The sequence below is a fragment of the Lepisosteus platostomus genome, chromosome 12 (genome assembly GCF_059453375.1).
Source record: "Lepisosteus platostomus isolate fLepPlt1 chromosome 12, fLepPlt1.hap1, whole genome shotgun sequence".
In the NCBI taxonomy this organism is placed as follows: Eukaryota; Metazoa; Chordata; class Actinopteri; order Semionotiformes; family Lepisosteidae; genus Lepisosteus; species Lepisosteus platostomus.
The window spans coordinates 16,281,451-16,302,489 of NC_142622.1; the positions used below are offsets into that span (position 1 = coordinate 16,281,451).

The 21,039-nt window shown below is 39.5% G+C and overlaps 2 protein-coding genes and 1 long non-coding RNA gene across 7 annotated transcripts in view; 1 reads left to right on the forward strand and 2 right to left on the reverse strand.

Annotated features, from left to right (window-relative positions):
* The window catches only part of kcng2 (potassium voltage-gated channel, subfamily G, member 2), a 32,267-nt gene extending 24,919 nt beyond the window's left edge, over positions 1-7,348 (forward strand). For both annotated transcript variants that reach the window (XM_088601151.1, XM_088601150.1), the window contains one exon: positions 6,008-7,348. In XM_088601151.1, the coding sequence (XP_088457277.1) occupies positions 6,008-6,832 (825 nt within the window). In that variant the 3' untranslated portion in view covers positions 6,833-7,348. The remainder of the gene's footprint in view (positions 1-6,007) is intronic.
* LOC148651174 (uncharacterized) lies at positions 815-6,013 on the reverse strand. Of its 2 annotated transcripts, XR_015925685.1 has the most exons (4): positions 5,902-6,013; positions 4,473-4,956; positions 3,433-3,679; positions 815-2,791 (listed from the first exon to the last, which is right to left on the reverse strand). It is a non-coding gene; the product is annotated as an uncharacterized LOC148651174 (long non-coding RNA). The 2 variants fall into 2 exon arrangements; XR_015925684.1 differs by lacking the exon at positions 5,902-6,013 and having other exon boundaries at positions 4,473-5,256.
* An 8,563-nt stretch (positions 7,349-15,911) lies between the features above and the next one.
* slc66a2 (solute carrier family 66 member 2) overlaps positions 15,912-21,039 on the reverse strand; it is a 33,403-nt gene continuing 28,275 nt past the window's right edge. For all 3 annotated transcript variants that reach the window (XM_088601154.1, XM_088601153.1, XM_088601155.1), the window contains one exon: positions 15,912-16,531. In XM_088601154.1, the coding sequence (XP_088457280.1) occupies positions 16,324-16,531 (208 nt within the window). In that variant the 3' untranslated portion in view covers positions 15,912-16,323. The remainder of the gene's footprint in view (positions 16,532-21,039) is intronic.

Here is a 21,039-nt window from a genome sequence, read left to right on the forward strand (position 1 = left end):
TCCTGTATTTCTAGCTTTCTGCAGTGTGCTGCTTTGAATGATATTAAACGAATGAACTGAGCAACTCATTCCTTTTACAGGATTTTAAATAGTTCATTTCTGTTTTAACCTTTATAATCTACCTTTCACGAAGTCATTAGTAAATAAGACTAATAGCCATGTCTTAACAGGAATAAGAATGGATTGAGAAACCTCTTTAGTTGAAAGGTTTAGAATATGCTCCCTCATAGTTAATGGATGGTTTGAGAAATGTACCATTGCCTGCTGTCTTTTATGAAAGAAATTCATTTTAAAACTGAAACTCAGAAACAGCCTTTGATGTCTCTAACAGAGCACTTCTGAATAGTGAAAGGCTTGTTTCTGCCACTCTCCTGATACTTTGGTTTTCATATAAATTACCTTGGCTTTTTCTTCCATTTTAACCATCAAAGTCCTGCTTCTTTCTTTCTTGTTACAAAAGGTCATGAATATGAAACTATTCATTTAACAGCAGAAAAGAACATTTTTTCTAACCTTTATAATTCATGGTCTGGGTGGTTGACAGATTTACGAGTTTGTTTTTTCCATATACAAAGAACTGAATATAAAAAAGATGAGAAAAATTCAAATGAGATTTAGACACCAGTAATCTTGAAAAAATGGCATTACTTCAGTATACGGGGTGTAAACTCCCCTTATATGCAAACCCCTTATAGGAAATAATACACAAAGAACATCAATCATCAGTACAATGTCAATAATCGGGTAGTAAGTGACCCTTACTGGATTACTGGAGACGTAGATTAACGGCACAAATATTAACTGAAGTCAGACATGTAGTTATAACTTCTTTAATAATAGATGTTTCACTGCTTTTGTCTCAGGAAATGATTTGGCCCTCTAAAATAAAAAAAATACCAAATACCACAAATAAATTAAACTAAATTACAGTATTAGTACAATAATATGTATAGTATCATTTAAAAGGGAACTACAGTCCCAGTTTCTCAAACCAGATACTAAATCTTGGTAATAAAATAAATTAATGGATGGTATAACAAAGAATAACAAATTCCAAATTAAGCACAAAATCATGAACTTTGTGAAAGTACTATATGGTCTCCATTTTGTTGCAATATACTAGTCTCAACACGGGCGAGAGCGAGAAATTGTGCGAAGCCCTTCCTGCTCACTAGTCACTATAATGACTAATGCAATGCGATGTGCAAGTACATGTTGTGCAGCGGACATTTCTCTGCAGAAATGTTCCAACGTGATCTGCATGTAGAGTTAACAAGTAATTTGTATTTGTTGGCTAAAACCATCTTGAAGTTGAGAACAACATTTCTATTAGCATGAAAGAGATGTATTCACAAGACTGCTTGTTTACAATGAAATAGGGTCACTTGACGTAATCTGAAGTTTTGCTGCCTCATTCTGAAATGCGGGATATGCATGCGCATACAGTACCTGGAGATGTATTCTATGTTGTGATGTAAATTGGAGGTTTTACACGTTACTGTGTACATTTTACTTTCATTGTGGTTTGAAATGCACTCATCAGTGCCAATGCTTCATACAGTAAAAGGACAGTGAAAGGAGAGCAACCAGACATTAGTGTACAAATAATGAGTTACTGTAGGTATTCAAAACTCAGTCATAACTCCTTCATAAACACTACGCAATATAACAATTGCAAATGCACTTTATAAGCATTTGTACAAACCACCTTACAGCAATGATTCGGTAAGTTTAGGACAGAAAATGGGAGACATTTCTTTAAGTAAAATAGAAGACTGGGGAGTGGTCTGTGTTAAAACTGTCTCTGTGAGATCTCCCGGGAATCAGCTGATGGGAATTTTGTATCCCTCAGCTTTGTGAATGGCTCTGTGCGCAACCTTTCTTATGTGCTGCAAATGTGGAGGGAAATGAAGATGCCTGAAAATATGAAGTTCTTCAATATGGATATATGATTAAAACATTGGCAAAGGAACAATCCAAGATTAACTCTATGCTGTCAGGTGGAAAGGAAGCATTAAATACAGTTTTGTCTGTGGAACCCCAGTCAGGTCATTGTATTGAGTGGGGTTACACACATCTATTGACTGCACTGTGACCATTACTCTCCCAGTGGCACTTTTCACTTAATAGAGAAGTAAGCACTTGTAATTATATCTTCAAATATTTATGAGCCTATTTGCAGCTGTGGAAAATTAATTATACAAGGGATTTGCAGATATTGCAGCATGCCAAAAGTAAATTAAAGAATTTATGAATTAGTGACAGTAGGATTAGTTTCTGCAGATCTGGGGTGAAAAACGGCTTTCATTTAATAAAGTTTATAAAATGAAAGTTCAATGAAAAATGAGGGGACATCAGCAATTACTTTCAGAAGCCACAAGTTAATTCTCATGATTTGCTTTTTTCATACAATATAAAATTTATGAATTTATGGCTGTGTTCAATCATTCTTTGTGAAATATTAGAATAAATCATGGTTAATTAGTACTTGTCTTCAGGAGAGTGGAAGGAATTACTGGAGACGTAGAATAAGATTCTTCCTTCTTAAGGTCAAGAGACCATCATTACTGCTGAAGACATATTTTAATTATCACTCAAACCTTTAGGTTTGAAAATGTGGAAGTATTTGTTATTTAGGAAATGTAAAGGATGGAAAAATATGCAAGTTAAAGAGCATGAAAGGGTATGTGATGATGAAGAACTGACAAACAAGACATGCACAAACATTTCCTCTCTGGAATTCTGACTTCCATGTCCTTGTTACGTGATCCATCAGCAGCAGCCAAGGTGCCTGGAAACAGGAGAAGGGACACAATCGGCAGATATACACACTTTACATCAACACAAACCCCTATCCATTATAAATATTGTATTTGTCACATTTTGTCTTACTAGGGATATCCTGATCAGCAGTGAGTTTTTCAGGTTGTTGGTGCAACAGACTTCCCCACTGCTTCAGGTTTCTGTAGTAAGAAGTGAATCTGTAACTGTTGTGACCTGAACTATGTTTAAATGTGCCATAATTGGCTGGACCAAACCAGAAGGGAGAGCTTTGTGTTTAAATATACTGTAATTCGTTAGACCTGAACAAGTAGGAGATGCTTTAAGTTTAAATATACAGCTGTATACTTTGTTAGTGGTGGGGGTGTTTAGTGGATGAATAGTTTTAGAGGTTTTCAAATATTGGCAGTGAATAGTTTTGAAAATTATGGTAGGAGAAATTAGATACTTTAAGGCTACTTGTAAGACTCTTAATAGTTTTCACCATATCCTGAGAGTTGTGATGTTTTTTTAGACCTCAGCATCACAGGATACATAGCACCATTGCATCCAACTGTGTGACATTCTACTTGAATGAGATGAAAAAACACGGTCATAATTTCTTCATAAACCCTACGCAGCATGATTCAACAAAATATACAATCATTTTACCGTCTTTCGGGTGAGACGTTAAACCGAGGTCCTGGCTCTCAGTGGTCATTAAAGATCCCCGGGCATTTCTCAATAAGAGTAGAGAATTATCCAGGTGTCCGGGACAAATTTCTCCCCTTGGCCTTTACCGTGGCCTCCGAATTGTCCCCATGTGTGATTGGCTTGCACTGGCCCTGTGATGGACTGGCACCCTGTCCAGGGTGTATACTGCCTTGCGCTCGTTGCTTGCTGGGTAGGCTCTGGGTTCCTGCGACACCGTATGGTATAAAGCAGTGTGGTAAATGACATGACAATCATTTTAACCATATACTGTAAACATAACCATTTGTGCAACTGACTTTACGTACATGCATAACAGTTCATAATGAGACATAGTTTAAACTGGAAACAAAAAGCAGATTCCAGGGAGAGAAAAACTAGGTGAAATAGGCAGAAGATACCATGAAATGAAGGACTTGAAATATGACAAGGAATATCTGCAGATGCAGTTCAGTAATAGGTTTAGGTGAACTTTTACTATATGTTGCTTTATCATATCAGTTCCAAACTGTGACAAATGCTTCCAGAAAACTGAGTAATGGGTTGGGGAAATCTATCAATATCAACTATACACTTATGTGCTTTATTCTACTGTTAGGACTCTCAGGGATCTGTTTGACTGACTAATTTATCTAGTATTCAGGAAGAAATCTTAATATCTCACACTCCTTGACACTCTTTTGAAACACAGAACATTATCTGATAAAGACAGTCACTCGTGGTCATTCTTAATACCAATAGAGGTATTGATTAGCTACTGTAGAGCCTAATGTAACAAAAAGGCAAAACAAAGGAGAGGTATGTTGTGAATAAACTTAAGTAACAATTCTCTATTCTCCTATTTTGAGTAATATATACAGAAAAAATATCAGATACACAGAATATCTAAAGGGGTCGACAGGAAAGTCAGAATATTTTTGTGAGCTCCTTTCTGTGGAGCTTTCCTTGAAACACAATAAAAAATAAGATACTATATGTAATTTTATAAAACTGAAACTTACTTTCCTGGTGGGTCTGGGCTGTTTCTGAAATCTTGAAGTAGTGGAGAATTGTATTATGACCAGAAGTGTCCCTGGATTAAGACAGGCTACAGTAGTTTTTTTTCTAGAAATGTACTTGTTCTTTACTTCATTATTTTTCAGATCGCAAGTGACATCATTGAGATGATTAGCTTTCCAGCTGAATACCATTTGATTCGATTCTTTGAATCGACCTGTGAAAATAATTGCCTGATCAATTCCCTCAAAACAAGGTTTTTGAGCCGACAGGGACTCTTCCACGGACAGGACATTACACAAAGCTGACATACGTGATGGACTCGGAAAGGGAAGTGTGGAACGTATTGGAGCTTTGCCACATAAAAACCTGCAAGAGACTTTTCACTTCTCTTAGTGCACAACACTCTTCGGCCTCCCCTGTGGTCCGTGCTTAGGCTTGTTCTTAGAAGCTATTTTTAACAGGCAGAGCTGGCAAGGCTGATGATATCTGAAGCAGAAATAACAATGGAAAAAGGCACAGCACACATCCATAGGAGCAAATGAAAATTGAAGTTACAGGAAATTTCTGTATGATGGGGGGGGGAAAAAATGTTTTTAGTGCCTTATGCAGGGCTCTTCAGCCTTAATTATTTAATTGATGGTAAGCAAAATCAATGCCGCAGCTAAAGTGATGGTTTCTTTAATGGACTGCAATGGAGTGGATTAATGGAGAACCCTGTGTTTCAGTATTCAGTGCATTTTTAATTTGTTACTGAACTGCGGTTTCTGGCATCTTATTTTAATTCATTCTATCCATTTATAAATTGTGTTGTGAGAATCACAGATGCAGGAATCCAGGGTCACACAAAATAGATAGTTTTTAATTTATTTTTGTAAAGATAAATATAGAAATGTACCTGTTCAGTTAGGCCCACCAGATTTAAAATCAACAATCGATCATGTCTTTCACATCTCAGCTGGAAGCTACAAACCCTGTGACCGCACAAGGGGAATAAGGGGAATATGAGGAAGTGGAGGCAGACTCCTCTGTCCCGCCCAACTTTTGAGCCAATTGTCTTTTAACACATCACAAGAGGAACCCTATGGAGAGGCACATTTCTCCCAGTCAGCACCATATGCCATGAAGGTACCCTGGAGGCCACAGGGGACACTATGTTTTCAAGACCCAATAGAGCTCTGGCACACTAATCCCACCCTACAATCAGTGGTGCTCAGCCAATTTAACACCACTGCTTGGGCAGTCCCTTGACCTAAGCCCGAATTTGCGACCATAGAGTCCTACCTGAAAGTAGGTAGGAAAGTATAAAATGATAAAAATGTAAAATGAAGCATCTGTAGACAACATGGTGGTTAGCAGTGCTGCCTCATAGCTCTTGGGTCCTAAATTCAGTTCCAGCCTGGGGCGCCTTCTTTGATTTTTGCATGTTCTCACCGTGTCTGTGTGGGTTTTCACAGGGTGCTCTGGTTTCCTCGTGTCGTGCAGTCCAGCTAACCCTAATAGTTTTATCTCTTGGATCTCTGGTGTCTTTCTATTCCAGGGTGAGTGCTCCCAGAGGTGTTATAATATCTTTGTGCTGGAGACAGTGTGTGTGGCCTGGTTTTCCCTGGAGTTCCTGCTGCGCTTCATCCAGACACAGAGCAAGTGCGTGTTCCTGAGGACACCGCTGAACATCATTGACGTCATGGCCATCCTGCCCTACTACATCACCCTTATCGTGGACTCCTTCTCTGTGGGCAACAAGCCCATTGGCTCTGGGAACAGCTACTTGGAGAAGGTGGGCCTCGTCCTGCGAGTGTTACGGGCCCTCCGAATCCTCTACGTCATGAGGCTGGCCCGGCACTCTCTGGGCCTGCAGACGCTGGGCCTCACGGTGCGTCGCTGCACCAGGGAATTCGGCCTCCTCCTGCTCTTTCTGTGCGTTGCCATGGCCCTCTTTTCCCCTTTGGTCTTCTTGGCCGAGAGCGAGATGGGAGCCAAGCAGGAGTTCACCAGCATCCCGGGCTGCTACTGGTGGGCCGTCATTTCCATGACAACGGTGGGCTACGGGGACATGGTCCCCCGCAGCATCCCCGGCCAGGTGGTGGCTCTTAGCAGCATCCTGAGCGGCATCCTGCTCATGGCCTTCCCCGTCACCTCCATCTTTCACACCTTCTCCCGCTCCTACCTCGAGCTCAAGGAGGAGCAGAGCAGGGCGTCGAGGCAAAAGCACGATTCCCAGGACAGCACCAAGTCGCAGAACAGCGAGGACTCGCAGGAAACAGACAGCTCCTTCCCAGGGATCATGGAGGCTATGGTTCACAGGAAATCCTTAGTAGTGGTGTCACAGAAGTCAGCTGAGAGCAGGGTGCAGCCAAAGACCTAACAGAGCTCCGAGGGGGAGGTGGGTGAGCTGCAGCAATCTGAACTGGCAGTCTGGAAGGCTGTGAGAAACAGGCAGGACGCAACGCTTCAGATATGAACTGATTTTTTTTTTCCATCCACAGGAAATATTCGACAAAGTGCTTCTTTTAAAAAAGTAACCTTATTTCGTAAAACTTCCCGCACAATGTTTTTACAAATTAAATACAATAGAAGGAGATCTGTAAACTATAAATTTAAAGTACCCTAACACAGGAATATTATTACTTATTTGACTGTTTTGCTATCACGCCTATCAAAAACAAGTCTCCTTTCACTGGAAAGGATTTGCTAAACAGCTTTATAGAAAGCTATTGTTGTGCAAGAAAAGAAATAGTTTCTTTGGTAATTGTATTAATAAACCACAAAGAGGAACTTATTCTACCTAAATGGAATATTTTAAGATTCTGTATGGTATGCTTTTAGCTTTAGTAGACTCAGGTTGGTCTGATTTTTAATAAATGTTATAAAATTTATCCTACCTAATATATCATTTTTGAACATTACAAATTTCACATAGGTTTTGCATAACAGAACCTTTATTCATGGGCAGAATAAAAACTGCTATTGCATTTCTACCAGCAGTGTGGCAAATCTAGCTTGAGAATTTTTATTTTCACAAAATCACACAGAGGGGCATCATGCGTGTCCCTAAAACATCATTGCATCTCTTGCAGAAAGTGCCAGGACTTTTATATTGGCACTGGAAACAAACTGACATTACAGAGAACATTTCATGGAACTGATAGATCCACGCTTTATTTTTCAGCTTTATCCCGTTCTCAAAATGTCTGCACCATGCTTTTCTGCACTGCACCATACCACATGTGCTACAGCTTATAAGTTCCATTCTGTCTCATTTGATGAGGTAGTCGCTTAATTACTACACCACAGAGAGGATGGGAAGTGCAGAATAATTCGGTAAAACTCCACGTCTTCTCTGTTAAAGGATATCTCTTTGACCACAGATTTGTCCTGCAGATCACGTTACAGGGACTAGAGCACATAAACCGAAATCCAGAGGCAGGATATTGAGTGGGCAACAGGATTTTCAAAATGGTGATGTGAGGAATTTAAGTGATGTAACTTTACTGGCTTTTAATAACTCGTTCTACGTATGATTCATTAAAAAATAAAAAGTGGAAAACTACTTGCAGTTTAAAGGTCAGGCAGCCTTTGTGGTTTATGCAAGGACATAATTTCAGAATATGTCCATTTTATTGTCACTAGAATGTTACTGTGACTAAACTGCCTTAATGTACTGAAGTCAAGTGTTTGTCACAGAAACTACAGAAAATAAGTGAAGTGCAAAGTAAATGTCCATTTACTTAAGTATACCAGTGCAGGAAGAGATTTACAAACATGAGAGAAAAACAACAAAAAGCAGCCCAAAAGTGTAGCTATGCAAGGTACTCACTACTAATAGTTCTGAATGAGTTTAAGAAAACCCAAGGCATAGAACAACATACAAAGACAGGTTATATTTACAATCAGGTCCAAACAAAGGCTGATTGCTACAGTTTACTGCTGGGTTAAATACCCTAAGCTCTGTCCCCAGCTTTCCCTGAAAGGTAAGATTCCATGTTTGGCAGAGGAGCAGCAAGGTTTGTAACAAAGCACAAAATGGTGGAACAAAGAGGATGAAATAATCAAAAATGAGAATCATTGTGGATCCACAACAGGTAAAACACAAGAAATGATGAACACAAAAGTATAAGAACAAAAGGCAACTTTCAATACAAAACAGATGAACAAAATAATGTGCTTTTCTTTATATGTGCTTCATAAAAAAATGGGTGATGAGCCTGGACATAGACATTATGGAACAGGTGAGTAAGCACTGGTATTTACAGCATAGTATGAAAGAACTCATAGGAAACCACATTGACAAAGGCATGATTAGATATCTACCAAGTTTGAAGTTAACTGGCCAAACAGTCCTTCAAAAGAAGCAATGTGAGTAATAGGTCATATTTCAGCTGTTAACCTTCTGTGGACTGGAAAAGTATCCAAGCCAAATCAGAAATGGGTTTGGCTTTCATGAAGTACAGTCTTAAAGCTGTTTTGGTTCAGGCAGGAATGGAAGTGTTAGTTGATAATGGTCCACTCATTACTCTGGCATCACATTTAGAGTAAACTGGACCAAACCGTTTTCAAACAGCAGGAGTCAGTATTATGTGTCACATCAATAAAGACAAGTGGACCAGTTCCACTGACAGCCATACATACCCAAGCCATGACACTGCCTCCGCCGTGTTTTACTGATGAGATGGTATGCTTTGGATCATGAGCAGTTCCTTTTTTTCTCCACACTCTACTCTTTCCATCACTCCAGTACAGGGTAATCTTAGTCTCATCTGTCCATAAGACTTTGTCCCCGAACTCTACAAGCTTTTTATGTACTTTTTAGCAAACTGAAAACTGGCCTTTCTGTTCTTGAGGCTTACCAGTGGTTTGCATCTTGTGGTGAACCCTCTGAGGTTATGCTGGTGTATTCTTCTCTTTATGGTAGTCTTTGACACATCTATGTCTACAAAGTGTTCTTGATCTGTTCAACAGTGGAAAGGGAGTTTTTCTTCATGACTGGAAGTATTCTTTGGTCATCCACTACTGTGGTCTTCCATGGCCTACCAGGGCATTTGCTATTGCTAAGCTCACTAGTGCATTCTGGCTTCTTAATGTACCAAACAGTTGATTTTGACACACCTAATGTTTCCGATTGATTTATTCTGATTTTTCAGCCTCATGTTGGTCCGCTTTACTGATATTGACACTTCTTTGGTCCTCATGTTGCGAGACAACAGCAACAGACTTGATGCAAATGCCACATCTAGAACCAGCTCTAGACATTTTGTTAGCTCTCTTGTTCATGAACTAACGATGCAAAAACACAGCTGGCCAAGAAATAACTGAGCAGCCAACTGTTCAATTACTTATGGTCCTCTAAAATGTATAAAAAGGACTGTGATTCCTATCTGGCTCACCCAATATAGACGTAAATACTCTCGAATTAAAGCTCACATTCTGCACTTTACCTCATAGCCATTGTTTCATTTAAAATCCAATGTGCTGAAGTACAGAGCCAAAACCAAAAATTGTTGCTGTCCAAATACTCAGACTGCACTGTATGTCCATCACGTTGGTACTAGTAGTATATCTATAAAATTGATAAGCTGTCTGGCGTTCGAATCTTTATAATCGCTTCAGGCTTACGCTACTCGAAAACCTAAAAAAGGGATTTTCAGCACATCCTGCACTAAAGTACCGTCTTAAAACATACTGTTCACAACTGTTCTTTAGTTGTACCGTGTTACATGTTATACACTGCACTAATGCCGCATCAATTTTTAATCTACTTGGCATTTGTTTTAAAAATCAGGCACTGCTCATAATGGCCAACTCGGAGAGAGAGAGAGGACTGCATTCTTTCAAAAGAAACTTTTATCATCGGTTTCAAATCGTGATTTCTGGCACGATTCGACTTCTTGCATAGAAAAAGAAATCAAAAAGTGCTGAAGTGTTTCAAAAGCAATATGTAACCGTCTGACCCCTAAAGAGCCAGGAGGGACATGGTTTTAAAAGGCAGAACAGCTTATTAAACCCCTGGGGCATGTGAATTTCCACAAATAAAGCCGCCTGTTTTCTTTCACTTTTCTGACAAGCAAACCGGTTCTAATAATAGTCACACACCTAGTATGTCAGAGCAATCGCAGAAAGACAGATAAACAAGCCATAGAAACCTCAGGACACTTTCTGTTAAAAGTACTTCACTTGTACAGAGTGTTCTGGCAGAGCACAGTAAACATCTCTTGGTGACATGCTATTTAGAAGCGGAGCAGAGAAACTTTTTTTTTTCTCATAAAAAGGGCTCAAAGCCTTGTCAAGATTCCATTGGTTTTCTATGTAAAGAACAAATGAAAGCTAGCCCTGGGGAGGTTGAATTCTATTATATAGTTCTATTGCGCCATTATGCCTTTTAAGAATCAATAAAGAATTTGTACACCCATCTGGCCAGGCAACCAATTATGAATAAGAACATGATGAGTAAATTAAAAAGTATAATTGGTCATAAATAATCACAATCATCCAATTCCAATACCCACTGCAATGCCTGTGAAATACAGTTACAAATTCTATTTGCCACTTCAGTTAAACTATAAATTGTGGGCAAAATTTATCTTTAAAATTCATACATTTTCCCCAGTTTTGTTACCCACACTCACTATAAACTATTATATTTGTACACATTCTGAATGTGGTCATTTTCTATTTCCATTGTTTTTCCAACAGTTTTTAACAGATTATTCAAATTGACTAAATATTAGTAGCACAACTGTTGAATACATTCCATACGACTCAAAAAACGCTTTTAAAACGCTTTTAAACTAGTGATCTTCAATAACTGGTCACACGTGTGTACTGCTCAAGAAACAGTGAAGTACTGAGATTTCATTCTTTATTCTGAGACTTGTCCTGCAGTTATATAATGATAATGAGAAATGTTGCACTGAATGCATATGTACAGTATAAAGGAGGCTTTAACTCAGGAATGTTACAATTACACCCCAGAGTAGTGGATATTTAAGAGCAAGTAAGAATCCAAATAAGAGGAGTATATCCTGCCACATTGCTGGTCTGGTCATTAAGTATTACTTATTCTGAAGGAGCCCAGGGTATTTACTAACAACAAGGCAGGTTAATTATTGTAGATTCCTATCTGTAAAGAGATGGCTTCCATTCTTGGTGTTAAATGCTCTTCCTCTTAAGTTTCCACTTGTCTCATCTGATTAATGTGCATCTGTTGATTCTAAAGATCCTGATTACCTTACAGGACTTGAACACTTGTCCCTCTCTAATATTCTCTACAGGACTAAAGAGTTAATCCTGGACAGACGTTTGACAGAGATTCTGTGTACGTCACACCTTTCAGACCAGGAATTAAGCTAATCTTTCTCTTTACAAATTCCAGAGCAGAAATGTCTTTCCCTACCGCGCTGAGCAAAATACATGCTCAGTGTTGAGACACTTGTTTCAACTGTGATAGAAGAGCATTAAGTGATTTACAGCCAAAAATGGCTGTTGTTAAGAAAACAGACTTGTGAAACAGGTGTACCACTAAGCTGACATTTTGTCATTCTCCATCACTTAAATTCCAAATCAAGTGTGGCATTTACCCATGATGACCAATTAACTTGCATGTCTTATTAAGTGATTATATACAGACAACTCTGCTAACACAAACATTTCCACCATAAACACAGGACCACACAGACACTGTAATGTTCAGTTTTATTAAACAACTTTTACCATCTCTTACGTAAATATGTCTTTCCTTGTATTAAATTTTGGTATAAAAACCATCTGATGTGGCAGTTTTTTTAAACAAAATGGTGCTGTCCAGATTGTTAAGCACTGACCTTTTTGTAAAACACAAATACAAGACAATTATAAAGTGAACCCCATAAAATGTCACACAACAAAACAGTCATGTAAAGAAACAGTCAAAGGACAAAAATAATATAAATAGAACAGAATAATCATTGAGTTTAATACTGACAAGGGCACCTTTTCTAACTAGTAACTTGCATTAAAAACAACTTGACTTGCAATTCTCCAATTTAAAATGTATGTGACTGAATGTATCATGTCATGAGTAAGATATACAATAATAGAACATTTAGAGAAATGCATTTCTATAGTTTTGAATTAAATTAATAAAAGGACTGATCAGAGTTGAACACGCAATTTTGCTGCCATGCAGAATTTAATTCGGAATACTCTAAAGTGATGTTAAAATTAAGTGAAAATCATTACAACTGACTATAAGCTATTTGTAATGGATTGGCAAACAACTGTATGTTAAATAGAACATCAAAACTCCTTTTGGCCTTTTTCTATAAATATTTCAATCCACACAGAATTTGCTAAACAGTACATATACAATATACTTAAAAAAAAGGACAGTATGAATTTGAATAAAGGTAAAAAGAAAAAAAATACCCACATCACATTTTACTTAAAGGTACTGTAGGTACAGTACCATATTCTGGGCTTAACACACCTACAGTAATACAGGACAAGGATCTGACCTCTATAGAGCTGACCTAGAGCCCAGTTCGGAGTCTATAGATTGTGTCAGTTACCCCATAGGACTAGAAACGAGAGTATAAGGCAATTTACAAAGACGTATGTAGTGTATAATTTTACATCATCTTTGAGCCATTCATCCCATTCACACTTGTAGAGCCTGACACCCATGACAGAGGTTTTGGCAGGTATTCAATGTCTGGTTCTGTCAAACAGGATGTTCCTCAGGAAGAGAAGCAGCACAGCAGATGAATGAAGAAGGAAGAGATTTTAAACCAAGTGGGTCTATCCCACACGGACAAAAAAGGAATAGTACGAACATTTAGAAATGGGACCAATTATCACCCAAGGTAAAAAATGCAGCTTGATTAATCATTTCTCTCATTCATCTAAACAAGTCCCAACTTTTCCTGAGTACTTCTACATTCCATAAATCCATGAGTGGCTCTCAGACCTGGTCCCTGCTGTTCATGTGCCAACTGAGCCCTTAATCACCAAGGATAACTGATCTGATTGCTGGGTTAGACTTTATTTTTGCATTCAGGCCTTGATTTAAAAACTACCCCAGTTAAAGTACATTATTTTCAACAACATTAGCAAGTTGAGGAGAAAATGCATAACATTCTGTATGCTAATTAAGACTTTTCTCTAAACAGCTCTTCACAGGAGATAAATTGATGATGAAGAGACACAGGTGGGATTGACACTATCAGACTTGCCCACGGGTGGGAATAACAGTGTCAGACCTGCCCACAGGCAGGCCGTGTTTTTCCTTCTGCCTGAGTCCAATTAATTGCATTACATTTCATCTCGTATACCTGAAAAAAGGACTTCTGAAACGTGCTCATTAGCACAAGGTTTATATGAATTACAAATCTCTCTTTCTTTTTAAAGAAAGGCCCCAAACAGAAAAATGAAATCAATTAGCCTGTGAGTAAGAACTCAGATGGTTTACAACCAGAAGACAAGGGTTACACAGGACCAGGACTGAGAAACCCTGCACTAATCCACATCTTTGGTTGATAAAGTCGGAAAATGGGAATTCTACGATTCCTGCTTTTTTAGCAATTGCCAGAGAAGAAACCTGCTGTACAATCTCTTACTTCAACAAGCAAACAGACACAAGCTCTTCACAATTGAACTCCAGTTTTCATAAGGATGCAGGCCTGAGCACTGCCACCCTATGTCTTAAGGATAAGGATATTTGCTTCTTTAAGACTTATTGAAATAACTATAGAGCTGCTGACACAGACTTAAAACACTAACTTAATCCATAATAAACATTTTATAATTTGCTAGGATGATCATTCAATAAACTTGGAATATGCGTCATTGTCTAGTAAGTATTTAAATAATTTATTACACAAAGCAAAAACAACTCCAGATTAATTTCTACAAGGGTCATAATGACACCAGCCGTAGATGAACAGGCTGACCTGTTCCTTGTGGGATATTTGTAGCAGGAAGTGCTTGATTAATGTTTTAAAAACACTTGCAGAATCTGCACAACTGTGACTCTCCAGAACAAGGTTGGCCACTTAATTACATCCCAAGAAAGAAAAGCTTGCAGACTTGAAGAGGAGAAACAACAACATGGTACATATGTGCTACATACTGTACTACCATGTACATCTTGCATCAGTGCTCTACTGAGTGTAAGTCTGCTTCAATTCCTCATACCTTCAGTACTGTTATCACAGGGATGTAATGCCCATATAAAATCGAACTCAAGTGAAACCTCACAGTAAACAACGTTTCATTAACACACACATACAGACAACTGCAACACCTTTTTGGGCACCAAACGCTTGAGAAGACTCTGTTATGAGAATTCTCTATTATGGCTTGTGCTTCATCTTCACAGAGGACAGACAGAGTGACCCCCCCTCCCCCACTTCCTGCAAAGTCCTCAGTCCGAATTCAGGCTTTGGAACAGCTGCAACTCTCACTTTGTGTGCTTTGTGTAGCTGTGGACTGACATTCAACACACACTGAAATCACTTCAGCTCGGGAGCTTAGACAGCTAATAAGAGGATTTTGACATTGTCTGGCAAGGAGAGAGGAGAAATGCATAGTGTATCTATACTGTGGAAGAGACGTGCGAGTTCTGAAGATTTCACTATGTTCCATCTTTTAAAGGACACCACTGTCTCTCGGGAGCAGACTGGCAAGAATTAAGTTTGATTTCTCCTCATGCACTATGCACGGTGGAGTATGTGTGTAGGTTGTGGGGGAGCCTTCTGGAAAGGTAATGCCCCATGGCTGTTTTACTTATGAATTAATTCAGCCTGGAATGTTTCTCATATACTGAGGGCAGAATACTCCATTATCACCGAAGTTCAATTCCCTTACAGCCAGTGCACTTTCTATCTCCAGTTTAGCCTCAAGCACTGAAAGCAATAAAGATGACTGGGCTGGACACATGACCCTGGGTCTTCATTATTCTACTGAAACAATTCACCTCTGAAGGGACAGCCTTTGCCACTTTGGCAATGAAAAAGGAACTGGCACCGAGTCATCTCTTGATACTGGCATGAAACGCCGAGTCGTACCCACAGCAGCTCATTCGAGATCGGCGTGGAAGTCAGATGCCCTCTTGGTGAGGTAAGCTCAATGCAACAAAACTTCCATGGAAGACAGGACAGTAAGCAACTGTCATGCTGCATCCGTCTTCAAAAGTACCACTCTGCACAAGAAACAATCTTCTAGCTGGCAGGTGTCACTGCTTCGGGCCCTCTTGTGTAGGAGGTTTCACAACAAGCCCGGAAAGCATGCACACCAAGAAACAGTATCCATTCAAGACTCCCACCCTGACACTAATCCATTTCTAACACTGAATCTGTATGTTTTTGGTATAGTAGTGTGCGCTTAGGAACATCTTTTCCCCACTAAAATTTGCATTCATCTTTTGCCTTCTTTTTTTTGTGTCTCCACTAAACAACGAATTGTACTTGGAGTTTTTACTAGTGCGCCCCCTGTTTTATTGTTCTGTGTAACAGACATGGTTAAAGATTAGTGAAGTTGTACATTCATGGAAGACTTCATGTCTTCATCAGTCTTTACCCCCAAGAAAAAGAAAAACAGGCTTCATCAGCCTGTGCTTTTCTCCCCCATAATGCTCTCAACTTCCTCAGCCCTTGTCCAACAGTAAGGCAAAGGTCTACATGCAACAATCATGTAACGTCTTGTGCCAGTTTCAGGAATACAAACCTTCGCGTGGGCGTACAACATGAGTGTATAAAAATATAAATAACAGCTGGAAAGACATTCTTATCCCAGTTCTCCATATTTAAAAAAAAGTCTGTTTTTGTGTTTGAAAACGAGTCATACAAACATCCGCTCAGCTCCACAGCTGTGCCAACGGCTGGCTCAGAGCGCCTTGGCGCTGGAGGGGTGCACGGCGTGCGAGACTGGCTTCTGGGGGTAGCGGCTGTAGTAGTAGACCTGGAAGAGGATGGCAAGATCCACGAAGACCTGAAGCAGCCCGCAGATCCAGAACTGGATCGGCGCCTGGTTCACCAAGAAGTACCCGGTCTTAAAGGTGTCTCCGCTGGTCCACATGCACACCATCTTGATGCTGCCAAACAGAAGACATGCCCGCTCATTAATCAACCAGAAAACAAAACGGCAACAGTACAGAGCATGTCTGTGAGAGCACCTGAAGTCCACTGTGGGCCCATTGTGACAAACCGCAATGCCGCCCACCATACAGACCCCGATTATATTTAAGGTCAGCCCTGGGCATCTGAGCTTGCTAGCCAAGGCCAAAAAAACACTTTTTTAAATTAAAATTTTTCTAAAGTCAGGTGATACAGCTCATTTCCATTGCGCGGTGTCTACCAAAATATCCTGCACTCTTTTTGAAGGGTCCACAGTGAATTGTACCCAAAAGGCAGGCAGCTATTCTCTGTGGTTGTCAAAGTAATTAATTAGCAGAGTGGAGACAGATCTCAGAGGGTGTTCTCTCGCTGTACTGCTTAACCAACACTTGGTGTTGATTAAGCATGTGAGATCATCCTAGATTAAGGAAGCAGGAACACAAGAAAGGTTAAGGTTACACATGAGAGAAGGCCTTTTAGCCTGTCTAGTGAGATGAATGCACTGAAATGCATGAAGGGGATGAGGATGTGCTCCTAATTTGAGTTCATGAGTCATACCAAATGCAAACCATTGAACACACAACTCACTGGCTCCAGGAGGGCCTGCGAAAATTGAGATTTTGCTGGAAACCAGTGCTACTTTGAATTTTAGGAGCTCCAACATTAGAGAAAATAAAAAGAGGCAAAAGGTTGAGGGACTGTCTTGCGGTCTAATTAGAAAATCAATAATCAGTAATCTGTGTTTCTCTCTAGGTTAGTTTGTAGTGTGTCTGTGTTGTGTAGAACTCTTCTTTATCTGGTACATAGGACAGAAACACAAAACTCAGGTTGTTCTCAATTATAAAATATAACTGCTATATACTTCTGTTATAAAATCTCTAATAGGCATCAGTAGGTGTGATTTATACTAAGTTATCAACACCCTGTTGACACCCTGTGCAATTACAGGTCCTAGAATTGTGAGGGTTGCTAATGAGACTTTTTAAACCCTCACAAAGCCAGGACCTTTAATTGCACACTGTGTCGTGCAATACGCTTAGTTTAATTTTGGGCTTACCCGAAGTGGGCGATTGTTTTATTTCTTCAAATTGTACAAACTACACAGGGTGTTTCGCAAATCAAGTTGAAAAAAAAAAAGATGTGCGAGCCGTTATTTTTGTAACCTGTGTGCGAAAACCACAGGATTTCATGAGGCATAATCGTCATGGAAAAATCCATTGAAGCATATTCATGAAGTTTCAGATCTAATACAGTACAGCTGGGATTTTCAACATAAACAAACGACACAAATATTTGCCAAATGTCCTTACACACTTTTAAATGTTTGAACTGATTCGATTAACTAAACTTCCAGTGTTCCATACATTCGATCTAAAAAACAAAACACTTTTCAAGGCAACTTTCTAAAGCAGGGTGTTTAACCACAGAAGGTCTTCTCAAAAGAAAGTAGAAGGTAATCAAGCCATACATAGGTATGTATTTATCGAATTAAAATTACCTCAGGGCGGCACGGTGGAGGTCTTGCTGTCTCACAGCAGTGGGGCCCTGGGTTAAACTGGACCTATGGGGCTGTCTGTATAGAGCTTGAATGTTCTGTGCATGTTCTTTTTTTCCTCCCACACTTCAATAACATACTGGTAAACTCACTGGCCCCGAGGTGACTGTGCGTGTCTGTGTGTGAGTCAGTGTCTGTCTGCCCTGCAATGGACTGGCATTCTGCCCAGTGTGTACTCTGCCTTGTGCCCGATGCTTGCTGGTACAGGCTCCGGCTCCCCAGCAACTCTGAATTGAACAAAGAGGTTCAAAACTAGATGGATAATTGCCTCATTTACCACTCACACACACTCTTAACTTTTAATGTCAGGTCCTCGCTGCAGGAAGAAAGCAGGAGAGAAAAAACATTATGATCGCATTTATGTTGTCTACAGGAAAATCCTGCATCTTATGTGAACATGCAAACTGTATTTATGACATAAAACGTTTGACATGACATGAACTGCTTCATAAGGCAAAGAGATGAATGGTTGTATATCCTCATCCCTTCTTCATGGCAAACTGGGCAAAGGATCGTGTATCATGGAAAAAGAACATTAAATAAAGTTATGCATTTGGGGATTGTGGGGGATGAGGAAAGTCTTTCAGGTAGTAATTAGTGTGATTGCCTGTGATTGTAGCACCACACTGTGAATGCTAACCAAGCTCAGAAGAAGTGACACAGAAGTCCTCCTTGAAAACTAGCAGCCCAGGCGGAAATTTCATGGCACACTGTGACATACAGCCCTGATAATGCTGCCTCTGCCACTTCAGCAACTACTGTAGGCAGAAATCACGCTGAGAGTTCCTGGAACTTAAAGTATGAGCTACTATAAATTACAATTCTAAAATAGTTGATCCCCTCCAAAAAAAAAACAATTCCTCTTTGTGTTGTCTTTTAAGCAATCTGAGTGCATTTTGAAACCTTAAGCTCCTCTTCCCACCTGCCCTGAAATGACTTCCGCTTTGTTCCATCCTTTACACATCGCTGCGGTGACAAGACTCAGATGTAAATGCTGTCCAGACAAGAAGGAAGGGGCCATATAACATGTGGATTAAAGTTAAAGCTATGGAGTCTACTGACAATTTTACATAAAAGAGCAGGAGCTCTCAAAGCTTTAAATTGTCCAATGTGTGAATTTAAGACACAAATCAATTCTTAGGACTATTACTATGCGTGTGTTTGAAAGAATACATCTTAAAGATTTTAAGGGCAACAGTGAATTTTGGTTATACTGTAGGATCATTTATTTCACTTTAGTCGAGTCTAAAAGAAAAGTTCAGGAGAAGGTCAAACCCTAGTCTCACCCACTTCCACTTGCCTACAGTACGTATAAGCATCACGCTTCTTGTTCACTCACTGGAGTTCATCAGTTTGAGCTCCAAGAGCACTATCCAGTTCAATTTGTTTTTAGAACTAAGCAGCTTCAGCTGCACCTAAATCTCAACAGTCAGTCTTCTTGTTCTCCACAACAATATCATAAACAACCTCTGTAACACGAAGAAGAGCAGGAGGGGCAGAATGGGCCTCCTCTGTAACCCTTCTGATGCTCTTGGGTTATACAGAGTACTTTTATCCAAGATGGATTACAATGTTAAGATCTATCTTGCCATGTCCAGAAGCACTTAATTTCAAATAAATATGTTTGAAAGAATTTGTAATGTTAGGCTTCTCTTCATGGCAGATTTCGTCATTTTATTCTCTGCCTTAAAATGCCCTCTCAGGATGACACTTTTCCTTGCAGTCAATTATTCATGTCTTCAGCTTCAATACTAGTGCCTCACAACTGCCAGTAAAACACTACACTGATAAGCAAGTAGCTCACATTTAGGCTCGTCTGTCACAGATTATTTAGTCAATGTAGGATAAAAATCTCATCTAATTGTCCGGAACAGCTTTGGTTTTCAAAGCAGATGGTTAAAAGCTGAAATAGAGAAAAGGGAAGTCTTTAAAGAAGACACTGGGTTTTTACTCTGTGCATCTCCGCTGTACTTAAAACTTTATAGGAACTCAAAGCAGCTGTTGAGGGACGAGCAACCGACTGGTCTCGCACACAGAACAGGGCCGTCTGTAACCAGAACAGGAGGGAACTGTTTGAATTGGGGTATCAACATGGACTTTCATACTGTTTTAGCCCACATTCTCAAGCCCAAGGAATACCCAGGAAGAAAGAAAGAAAAGGCTCTGGCCTTAGGCCTTGGTTGCGTAAAATATCTTGCGTTGGACACTGTAGATATTCCTTTCAAGACATACCCTTACACACTGGGAACACTGAAGGGCAAAATAAAGACGCATTTTGCAACCAGCCACAGCCCCATTACACAGGAGACAGCAATACAACCTTTAAAGCTCTTTGCTCTTGCTACCTCCACCATATAGACGTCCTTCAAGAGTTCTGGTCCCTCCTGAGGTTTCAGGGAGATAGATACAGCTTCCCAGTTCATAGCACTTTATAATCCATTTTGGGTCAGTGTTCTTGCATCAATTATACTGAAGCAGCAAAAAATATCTCATGCCTGGTTGTACACGATAAGCTGTACGTATCAGGTGCTTGATGTTTAAGAGATTTACAGAAAGGGCTGCAGCTCTTAAAAGAGAAAGAAAGAAACCCTGTGCAATGGTACTTTTATTTGTTTGCCTGTAATTGCATATGAATTGTTCCTCCTCCTGGCTATTGTTCACTTTCAGGCCATTAACAAAAAAAAAAGTGTTACATAAGATATGAGCTTAGAGCTGAATTTCAAACGGAAAATTATTCACAGTACCGAATGTAGTTTTTTTTTTCCAATTGTGTATTTTATTAAAACAAATTTTGAAGCCATTGTTTTTCCCTTAGGTGGAAAAACAAGTTGTTGCAGGTATTCCAACAATACAGATAAGGTTCCAAACCCAATGAGCCAAACTAAATGAGCTGGTTAGAAAATTGTCTGTAATATCAAATGTTCTACATCA